Consider the following 12,048-nt stretch of genomic DNA (forward strand, 5'->3'; position numbering starts at 1 on the left):
AAAGTTAGCAAGCAAATACAGCAAACAATTAGGAGTGCAGATGGCATGTTGGCCTTCACTACAGGGAAGTTTAAGTACAAGAATAAGGCAGTCTTGCTACAATTGTACAGGATTTTGGTGAGACCGCGTCTGGAGTAGTGTGCGCAGTTTTGGTCTCCAAGATATTCTTGCATTGGAGATGGTACAGCAAAGGCTCACCAGATTGGTTCCTGGTATGAGAAGGTTGTCCTACAATGAAAGGCTAAGTAAATTGGGCCTATATTCTTTGGAGTTTAGAAAATTGAGAGGTGATCTCACTGAAAAAAATACAGGATTTTGAACGGCTTGATAGAGTTGACACTGCGAGGTTGTTTCCAATGGCTGGAGAATTTAGAACACAGAAGTACAGTCTCAGGATAAAGGGCCGATCATTTGGGGCTCAGCTGAGGAGAAATTTCTTCACTCTCATGAATCTTTGGAATTCTTTACCTCAGAGGGTCGTGTATATTCCATCGCTCAATATATCCAAGGCTGGGATTGACAGATTTTTGGTCTCTCAGGGAATCAAGGGATAAATGGGAGCAGGTCGGGAAGAGAAAGGAGTTAAGGCCCATGATCAGCCATGATCGTATTGAATGATGGAGCAGCCCCAAGGGCCCACTCCTGCGCCTACTTCTTATGTTCTAATACACTAAATCTTGGCCTTTCAAAGATTCTCTGCTAGGCTTTGTAAGGGCCAGAGTATCTTTCCATCCATTACAAGGTCAGCAATATCAGCCTACACTGAGCCTTCCTCCTTCCCTAGTCCATTAGAGGCTCATTATAAGGCCAAGAGGCCAGTCCACAAATCAGAAAAGACACTCCAGCCTTCTGATGGGAACTCCACTAAACCCAATGTGAGTCAAGTTAATTTTGAAATTATATTACTATTAACCCTCTATAAAGGAGGCCAAAAAGGACAGAAGATAGGATTCCAGTTTCCAGCAGTATGCAGCCAACAAGCACCCAAAATGTGTTGCATATGCCACCAGGCCCTTACAAATGAGGCGTCCTCCTAATGATGCCATAAAACCTGCTGGGGTCATCGCTGGAGTGAGAGATCCAAGCACAACAGCAAAAATTCTCACCATGGATTTTTTATCGTTCTATGTTTTATAAAGACAACAACAAAAAGCTTAAACAAGTTGAACATAAACACTTCATCTCACCACTGCCTTCGCCAACCACGTTCTCTTACCCCCTTACCTGAGGAATAGGGAAGTGCGTGGCATACTGTATATGCCTGGATTGGTCATATGGTGATGGAAACGTTACTTCATTCTTTTCTTTATGTAATAGCTTAACCTCCTTTTCTGAGGCAGGTTTTTCTGGGGATGGGCTGGTTTTGGATTCGCAGTGCATTGAAGGAGAAAACATCTGTAGAGCAGGGGGAAAATAATCAATTCACATGAGAAGCTGAAACATAATCATTGCCAGTCCTAACATTCAGTCAATGTGGTCCTCCAAAGTAAGAGGATGGTTTAATGGCTATAATTGGAACAGTACATTGTCATTAATGGCATCTCAAATCAATACCAAGTAAAACTGAAGAATTAATACCCCAATATACCCCAAATTCGTGCAATTGTACTTTCCTGGATTCCATCACCAACCAACCCCATCTTCCCCGTCCCAATTCCTGAGAATCAGTCATGGTTCTTACTTCTGATTGCTATCCAATAATCCTGCTCATTAGTGCATGAAATTGGGATCTACATTGATTCTCCCATGGTCAAAAAGATTGAGATTAATTGTTTAAAGTCATACATGTAGAAAGCATATGCAGCAAGGCTACGAGGAATAAGGAATCAATGCCTTCAAAAAGGCAAAGAGAGCAGGGGGTCAAAATAGATGGAAAAATAGACAAATAGCACCTTAACAAAAGAGGAAAAATATTGAGTTGCTTTTAAACTGGCCAATCAGAAAGCTGTGAGCAACTATTAAGCTCAGCACCCATTAGTAAAATCAATAAAAATAACAACTGTGCTTTTACAGATGACTTGAGAAAACAAACTTCAAAGGAGCTTATTATGTACAAACCAGGCTTCACAAATCTGCCAGAGAGTCAAACTCCATTACTGCTAATCATCAGTCCACTTGTGGTAGTTTTTGGAAAGAATTCACTTTTTCCTCAAAGGATACAATTAAATTTCACTATCAAATTGCGACCTGTAGGTGTTGTATTGGAACCATATATGGCTGCGAAACACATTCCAGTAATCAAGAGAATGCCAAATGCCAGCTATACCATATTCATTTTCAAGTGTGGGCAGAAGTACCTTTTTTCACAAAAGACTCAATACTGGGTTAAAAAAGTGCAAAGGAGATCCAACAGACTGTTTGAGTACAATATAATTTAGTGAAAAACCACGATAAAATTGTGCTCCATTCAGTGATAAACCCAACAATATAACTACAACTAGATTGAACAGAAAAAGATTTAATTGTATTTCATTTGTAAAGCATTTTTATAAATAGAAGTGATGAATGCTACGTGGTCCTCCAAAGTAAGAGGATGGTTTAATGGTTATAATTGAAACAGTACATTGTCATTAATGGCATCTCAAATCAATTCCAAGTAAAACTGAAGAATTAATACCCTAACATACCCCAAATAATTCTCTCCACTATGTGCTATGTCCTAAGATTATTCATTATCAGTGTATTGGCAAATCTTCCATGTTGAACACCAACTGGAAGAAGTGCTGAGGGCAGCAAGGGCACAGAATGTACTTTGGGTATGGGATGTCAATGCCAACCACCAAGAGTGGCTCGGTAGCACCACTGCTGACCAGGCTGGCTGAGTCCTGAAGGACACAGCAGCCAGACAGGGCCTGCGGCAGGTGGTGAGAGAGCCAACAAAGGGAAAATCCTACCTGACTTCCCCAATCTACCTGTCACAGATGCAACTGTCTATTATTGGTAGGAATGACCACCGCACAGTCCTTGTGGAGATGACGTCCTGTCTTCACATTGAGGATTCCGTCTAGCGTGTTGTGTGGCACTACCATTGTGCTAAATGGGAGAGTTCAGAACAGATCTAGCAGCTCAAACCTGGATATCCATAAAATGCTGTGGGCCATCAGCAGCAGCAGCAAAATTGTATTCAACCACAATCTGTAGCCTCATGAGCCTGTAAATCACTCATTCTAACATTACCATTTATTATCATAATTTATCCCTGGCTTGAATGATGAGTGCAGGACAGCATGTCAGGAGCAGCACCAGGCATACCTAAAAGTGAAGTGCCAACCTGATTAAGCTACAACGCAGGAGTACCTGCATGCTATAACAGTGGAAGCAGCATGCAATTGACAGAGCTAAGAAATCCCACAACGAAGGCATCAGATCAAAGCTCTGCAGCCGTGTCATGTCCAGTTGTGAATAGTAGACAATTAACCAACTAAAAAGAGAAGAAGGCTCCACAGCACATCAGCGTAAAAGAAAAGGCTGAAGTATTTGCAACCATCTGCAGCCAGAAGTGCCAAGTGGATGATCCATCTAGGCCTCCCTCCTGAGGTCTCCAGCATCACATATGCCAGTCTTCAGCCAATTCAATTCACTCCATGTGATAATCAAGAAACAGCTGAAAGCACTGGATACTACAAAGGCTATGAGCCCTGACAACAGTCTGGCAGTAGTACTGAGGACTTGTGCTCCAGAACTGGCTACATCCCAGCCAAGCTCCAGTACAGCTACAGCAATGACATAAACCAGACTATGTTGAAAATTTAGGGATGCAGGCATTGCTGACAAGGAGTGTAATCTGAGGAACGCACCAATGACACTAGAGAACTCGATGCCATCCAGGACAAAGCAGCTGTTTGATCAGCATGTCAAGCACCACCTTAAACATTCACTCCTTGCACCACCAACACAGTACCAGCAGTTGTACCATATACAAGATGAAGTGCCTCAACTCAGCAAGGTTCCTTCAACAGCACCTTCCAAACCTGTGATCTCTACCACCTAGAAGAAGCAGGCCAGCAGATGCATGGGAACACCACCATCTGCAAGTTCTCCTCCAAGTCACACACCATCCTGACTTGGAACAATATTGCTGTTCCATCACTGTTGCTTGGGCAAAACTCTAGAATTCCCTTCCAAACAGCACTGTGGGTGTACCTACACCAAATTGCCTGCAGCAGTTCAAGAAAGCAACTCTTCAACACCTTTTCAAGAGAAATTAAGGATGAGCCACAAATGTTGGCCTTACCAGCGAAACTCACATCCCAAAGAATTTTAAAAGGTCCAAAGACACAAAACAGCAGCACAACCACCATCCCCTCCCCAATACCCCAATCAAGAATCAGAGGCAGGGAGAACAACACATATGGAAGCAAAAAAAATTACATGTGTAAAATTTGTTAAAATTAACTTACAGAGAAATCAGAACTAAATTCACTTTTGAAGTCATTCTTTTCCACATCTTCAAATATAGCACTGGAGTTCGGATCTATGTCCATACTTTCTGATAAACCAGGGTCCTGCAAGAAAACAAATGGAAATCCAATGTTGAAATTGCCCAGGAGTTTCTATCATTTTTGTCTATAGTAATCATAACTAAAGGTGCTTTGAATAGTTAAAAAGTGGGATATACCTGGTATCCTACTTATTGCTAAATTCCTAGCCTCAATTGCAATGCATAGAGAATTGCCAAATTCAGCCAGGGTATTTCCTATGTAAAGACTACTACCAACTTCCTGGGAAAGGGTTAAGAAGGGAATGAAAGAGAGAGGAGGAAGAGAACAAACCCAGATTGCTGTCATATACCTCCTGGAAGCTGCTTTCATACTGGTAATGCTAGAGGCTTCAGAACAAATACGCAATAGCACTGATTTGACAAATGGTTCATGATCAAAGCAAGATTTAGCAGAACCATACCCAAAAGGACAGAAAAAGGAAATTCAAAAGCAATTTCATGATCTTAGAAATGTTTAAATAAAGTTCAATAGTATTTTGCAAAAGATACTATACTCATCACTAGAAAAGGGCATGAGACATGCAATGTCTGATAGTACAATTTCCCATTTAAATGCAATTATCATTCAGGAGTGGGGGTGAAAAAGGAAACACAATGACAAAAAATACTAACAGTTAGCTTAGTTCTAAGCCCAGAGCATCAAAGTATCCTTTCCTATTTTGAGATGGGAGATGGAAGGAGAAGGTATAGAAAAAGAGACAACCATATAGTGCCTTAGAATCGACTCTCAAAATATCTTAGCTGTTACATACACATTGAATTTGAAGTGCATTTGATGGTTATAATGTACCAAAATGCAGTAGGCATTTTGCACATAGCAGGATTTGACAAAAAGCAATATGTGAGCAGCTAATGTGTTTTTGTGATGTTGGCTAAGGGAGAACTACACCAACAGAACTCACTGAATTTCTTGAAACAGTGCCTTGGGATCTTTAATATCCAACTGACTCAAGCAACCTACATGGCCACAATTTAGCATGTCATCCATCAAACAGCTCATCTGACAATTCAGCATTCCTTCAGTGACTGCACTGGGCATCCCTAAATCTTGGATTAAGCCTTAAACCCATAACTTTTAACGTAAAGTTGGGACCACTGCAAATGACCCAACCTCTGGGCAGCAAAAGGAAGTAAGAAGAAAAGCGTAGTTAAATATACATATATTCTAATCAGAGGGATAACTTTAAAAAACACAAGTCAAAAGAAAAGGTTAAGCACAAAAAATTCACTGAAATCAGAATTCAACTTATAACATCAACTTTATTAGGCATACGTGTTATTGCATTGCTACGTTCATTTTTGGCCTGTTAAAGAGAAACGTTAATCCATCTCACCATCACTACATACACAAGCTGAAATATTTTTGCTGCAGATGCACAGATTGCTTTTTATGCTAGAGTTAAATTATCCTTTGAAGCCAGTAAGGCCATGACATGTTTCCCAGTGTGTGACTAATGCAATGCTTGGTTGCAGACTGCAGAAGTAAAACACGGATCTGTATCACCACAAAATTAGGGCTCATGGGATTGGAGGTAAAATATTAATATGGGCTGTGGATTGATTAACGAACAAAAAAAAAAGGGCATGAATAAACAGGTCATTTTCGACTTGATAGACTGTAACTATTGCGGTACCAAAAGGATCAGTGCTTGAGCGTCAACTAGTTACAATCTATATCAATTACATGTATGAAGTGATTGAGCGTAATATATCCAAGTTTGCTGATGATATAAAGGTATATGGGAAAGGAAGCTATAAAAATTACACAATGAAGAGGCAAAGGGATATAAACAGATTAATTGAGCAGGCAAGAATGTGGCAGATGGAATATAGGGGAAGTAGGAGGTTATCCACATGGGTAGGGAAAATAGAGAAGCAGAATATCTTTTAAATGGTGAGACTGAGAATTGTTGATTTTCAGAAGGACTTGGGTTTTCTTGTACAAAATCACAAAGATTACATGCAGACACAGCATGCAATTAGGAAAACAAATTATATGTTAGTCTTTATTATGGTGGGATTAGAGCGTGTGGCTAAGAAAATCTTACAGCATTATAAACAGGACCACTGTGCACAGTTTTGGTCTCCTGATCTAAGGAAGGATCTACTTGGCTTTAGAGGGGTTGCAGCAAAGGTTCAGTGAACGGATTCTTGGCATGAGGGGATTGTCCTGAAGAGAAAATAAGCATAAAGCCCTAAATCTTCCAGAGTTTAGAAAATTGAGTGGTGATCTTACTGAAACATAAAATTCTTAAGGGGCTTGTCAGGGTAGATATTGGGAGCAAGTTTCCCTTGACAGGGAAGTCTAGAACTAGCAGTCACAGTCTCAAAATAAGGGGCCAGCCATTTAGGGTTGAGGTAAGGAGAATCTTTGGAATTCTTTACCACAGGAAGCTAGTCATTTAATATATTCAAGTCAGAGATTGTTAGATTTTTATATACAAAGAACAAGAACAAAGAGAAGTACAGCACAGGAACGGGCCCTTCGGCCCTCCAAGCCTCTGCCGATCATAATGCCCATCAAACTAAAACATTTTGCACTTCCAGGGTCCGTATCCTTCTACTCCCATCCAATTCATGTATTTGTTAAACACCACTATCATACCTGCTTCCACCACCTCCTCTGGCAGCGAATTCCAGACACTCACTACCCTCTGCATAAAAAACTTGTCCCGCACATCTCCTCAAAAGTTTTCTCCTCTCACCTTAATTCTATGTCCCCTAATAATTGACTTTTCCACCCTGGAAAAAAGCTTCTGACTATATACTCTGTCCATGTCACTCAATTTTGTAAACTTCTATCAAGTCGCCCCTCAATCTCCGTCGCTCTAGTGAGAACAATCTTAGTTTCTCCAACCTCTCCTCATAGCTAATAATCTCCATACCAGGCAGCATCCTGGTAAACCTCCTCTGCACCCTCTCCAACGCCTCCATATCCTTCTGGTAATGTGGCGACCAGAATTGCATGCAATATTCCAAGTGTGGCCTAACCAAGGTTCTACACAGCTGCAGCATGACTTCCCAGCTTTTATACTCAATACCCCTGCCGATGAAGGGAAGCATGCCATATGCCTTTCTGACTACCTTACCCACCTGCATTGCCACTTTCAGTGACCTGTGGACCTGTACACGCAGATCCCTCTGCCCGTCGGTGCACTTAGGGGTTCTGCCATTTACAGTATAATTCTTACCTGTATTAGACCTTCCAAAATGCATTACCTCGCATTTGTCCGGATTAAACTCCATCTGCCATTTCTCTGCCCAAGCCTCCAACCGATCTATATCCCGTTGTATCTTTTGACAATCCTCTTCACTGTCTGCAACTCCTCCAACCTTAGGGTCGTCTGCAAACTTACTAATTAGCCCAGTTACATTTTCCTCCAAATTATTTACATATACTACAAACAGTAAAGGTCCCAGCACTGATCCCTGCGGAACACCACTAGACACTGCTCTCTATTCAGAAAAGCACCCTTCCACTGTTACCCTCTGTCTTCTATGACCAAGCCAATTCTGTATCCATCTTGCCAGCTCACCTCTGATCCCATGCGACTTTACCTACTGTACCAGGAAAATCAAGGGGTTTGGTGATAGTTCAAGAAGGTGGAATTGAGTGAGCTCATCAGCCATGATCTTATTGAACAATCGAACAGGCTAGAATAAAAAAGTACCGATTCAAACTCTCTATATCACTGTAATGTGGCAACTCCTAAATGCAGTCCCAAGCTCTGCTGCTCATGAGAACCAGCCAAGTCATCCTCAAAAGTTCTAAGTTTAAGATTACACCATTTCCCTGTCAAAGCTAAAGCTCTGACTGATTGCTGTTATATAGGAAGCACATTATTGCTTCAGTACAGTTCTTTTAAAAAAATCTGTACAGGAAGAATTCTGGAAAGAAAATGCTAGTCATGATGTGGGTACATAAGTAGCCAGGTAGGTGAGAGTAATATTAAGATAACCACTAACCAATTAAAGATCTTTTGATGCTTAATTCAGGATCATTTGCATGCATCTCTCTGCTGCTCACCAGCTTTTACATTGTTTTTAAAAAAGGCAAATCAGGAAATAATGATTAAGTGATGCAACATTTGGATTTTAAAAGCCTAAAGATTGTGGTAGAAAATGAAGATTGAGGGAAATAAGAAGTTAGAGTTTCTGTAAAGAATCAGTCACAGTATCAGACTATAAGATGAGCTCTGACTGCAACTTAAATGAGAATGCGGTGAGTCTTTGATCTGCTTTATGCAAATGATAGGAACACTTGAAACAAATAAACTAAGGGCACATGTAGGTACTCATCTGAGACTTCTGAGAATCTATACATGGGACAGTAGATTTCATGGCTCAAACTTTTTAAGGAAACATTTAACTTTGAGCTTGATTCAATGAATCCTTCTGTTTTGCTTTTGACCTTGATTTCAAATTATAAAAAATTATTAGCAAGTAAAATATTCAGAAATTTTTGTTATATGGATTCAATGATTAGCAACCAATGTTACTTTCTTCAGCCAGATGCTCATCAGACAAGGAAACCTATCACCCTGCTTATGTGTCTCTAGACCAAACAACAAAGAAATGCACATTGGCAGATGTTGTGGTGCAGAGTTCCACATTGCAGGGACAGGTCAAAATTGATCAAATCCTGAATTTTTAAAAATTCATTTATGGGATATGGGCTTTGCTGGTTAAGACAGCATTTATTGCCCATCCCTAACTGCACTTGGGAAGTTGGTGGTGAGCTGCCTTCTTGAACCGCGATATACTTCCATGTCAGGAGGGTGAGTGGCTTGGAGGGGAACTTCAAGGTGGTGGTGTTCCCGTGTAAAACCTGAACAAACATATGCACCAGCGTCCAAGTATGCTGGACATGCTACCTAGCTTTCAACACAGCAAACACACAACACACAGCAGTCTGGAATGTACTCAGTCAATAAAACCCTTCAATGCCAATCCAAAACACAACTTTTCTATCCCCATCCCCAAGCCCACTTGTGAGTTTAATACCTCAATCTGGATAGTGAAGAGATCAACTTAGTCGGACACCATCCAGTCATTTGGCTTCTTTTATTGGTAAGACAGTTAGATTCAACATGAAGTTGCATACAATAGCCACCAGATATTCTAGCTCAACAGACAACATCCATTAAGTGGCTCCATGTCCATGCTAAGATTGTGGCCCAAAGGATTCCTCAAGTTAGAGAACAGTGGAAATTATTATTCAAAATATCTATCCCAACATGGCCCCTATTTTTCCCCTTACCTCCAGTTTAACACTGTTATTTCCTTCATGTTCCTTCCGATCCTGCTCTTCTGCAGCATCATCAACAGGTGAGCGTGGTCTGGGCACATGCTGCTCCGATGACAGGTCTCCTCTAGATATCAGTGTGCACATGTAGACATTGTGTGAGAAAACATCATGGCGGATCAGCTCACAGAATAGGAGCACCAAGTTGGCAAATTCAGCCTTTTCACTTTCACTACTAGGGTCAGCTAGAAGACAATTAAGAGATAGTCAAGGGCAGCAAATGAATTGTTAATCTGTGCTCTAACCAGGAATGTGCAAACAGCAACCTGTGGAATATATGCAGCTCTTGAACACCAACATTGCAGGGGGGTGGGGACAACAAAACAGGTTTAAAAATAAATATCCTGGATATAAAACTTTAAGGAATTAGAGATGACATAAAGAGAGCAGAGGTAGATTTACTTACAAGGGACAGTATTTACTTGAGGCTACACTATAAGAATTTACATAGAGAAGTGGTCCAAGGAAAATCTGGTTTGAGTTCAGGAATGACAAAGAATTAGTCACATTACTGAGAATCTAGTATAGGCTACTGAACAGTCAGAAGGAAATTCAGCACAAAATTTATAGGGAAATTGGAGAACTGTCTACTAACTACTAAATCCAAGGACAGCATTTGTTGCCCATTCCTAATTACCCTTGGGGTGGTGGTGGTGAGCCACACTCTTAAGCCACTGCAGTCCAAGTTCTTTGATTTACCCTCAATATTGTAGAATACGGAGTTTCAGAATTCTGACCCAGCTGTCAATTTTATGACTTGGAGGGAAATTTGTAGGTGATGTATTGCTGCCCCTTCTGTCTAGGTGATAGAGGTCGCAGGTTTGGAAGATGATGCCGAAGGGAGTTTGGCTATTTGCTGCAGTGCACCTTGTACATGGTACACACTGCTGCCACGGTGTGCCAGTGTTGGAGGAAATGAGTCTTTAAGGTGGTGGATTGGGTGCCAATCAAGCAGGCTACTTTGTCCTGAATTGTGTTGAGTTTCAAGAGTGTTAATGAAGCTGTATTCATTTAGGCAAGTGAAGAGTATTCAATCACATTCCTGACTTGTAACTTGTAGATAGCAGACAGGCTTTGGGGAGCCAGGAGGTGAATTACTCACTACAGAATATTTCCAGTCTCTGACCTGCTGTTGTAGCCACAGTAATCATGTGACTGGTCCAGTTAAGTTTCGGGTCAATGATAACTTCCAGGATGTTGATGGTATGGAATTCAGTAATGATAATGCCATTAAATGTCAAAGCAAGGTGATCAGTGTCTCTCTTATCAGAAATTTTCATTGTTTGGCGCTTGTGTGGAGCATATGTTACTTGTCACTTATCAGCACAAGCCTGAATGTTGTCCAGGGCTTGCTGCATGTGGGCATAATCTGACTTGTTATCTGAGGAACTGAACATTGTGCAATCCTCATTTGACATGTGAAGTTCAAATCAGATTGGACTGAAAGCCTCAGTCGGAGCCAAAGTTGTCATGTTCACACAAAACTCAAGTCCAAGCTACTACTCAAAGAGATAAGAAGAGAAATGGGGACTATTAAAAGTACCATCATCTAGCCTGATTACGCTTTGTGCATTACAAGCGGATTCTGGCTGTAGTTACAGGGTGAAGATCAGTAAGTTATAGGATTTACCAGATGCAGATAGTATATCAGAGGCTAACACCTACTACTACCAGTTAGATGTAAATGGTCAGTGAATACTACTGTTGGTCACGAAGAGAATGTGTGCTACCAGTATTACTATTAGATTTTGGTGTAATTTCAGAGTTATAATTAGTTACTAATAAAAGGTCATCAAGCTGAAACATTAACTTTGTTTTGCTCTTCACAAATGCTGCTTGTCCAGATGACCATTTCCAACATTTTGTTTTTTTATTTCAGATACTGAACTACAAAAAAGACCCAACCTTTATATGGTAAATGCAATAATACTTGCATATGCTACATAGTAAGAGGTCAGATCTTGATATAACACTTAAATCCTGAATTCCCCATGAGGAAATAGAGTATGTACAGCAATACAGTTAATAGTAAACTTTTAAAAAGAAAACTTATCCATTTAAAAAATGAGCTGCACTGACCACAACATAAATCAACAAAATATCTTGAGAGTCTGACATGATCTTTCCTCTCACAGTCTTTGCTATCATAGCAGATTACTCAATAAACCAATTACTGATCCTCATTTCTTCATGATTTCACATGAAGCACAGGGTCAGAAGTACTCCTCAGTCTCTTATCAAC

At 40.5% G+C, this 12,048-nt stretch overlaps 1 protein-coding gene across 8 annotated transcripts in view; it reads right to left on the reverse strand.

Moving 5' to 3' along the window:
* The window catches only part of med12 (mediator complex subunit 12), a 205,234-nt gene that overhangs the window by 99,553 nt on the left and 93,633 nt on the right, over positions 1-12,048 (reverse strand). For all 8 annotated transcript variants that reach the window (XM_041195243.1, XM_041195237.1, XM_041195238.1 and 5 more), the window contains 3 exons: positions 9,762-9,991; positions 4,401-4,505; positions 1,225-1,395 (listed from right to left, as the gene is read on the reverse strand). In XM_041195243.1, coding sequence (XP_041051177.1) covers positions 1,225-1,395; positions 4,401-4,505; positions 9,762-9,991 — 506 coding nt within the window. The remainder of the gene's footprint in view (positions 1-1,224; positions 1,396-4,400; positions 4,506-9,761; positions 9,992-12,048) is intronic.

Source organism: Carcharodon carcharias, chromosome 9, assembly GCF_017639515.1.
Source record: "Carcharodon carcharias isolate sCarCar2 chromosome 9, sCarCar2.pri, whole genome shotgun sequence".
NCBI classification, from domain to species: Eukaryota; Metazoa; Chordata; class Chondrichthyes; order Lamniformes; family Lamnidae; genus Carcharodon; species Carcharodon carcharias.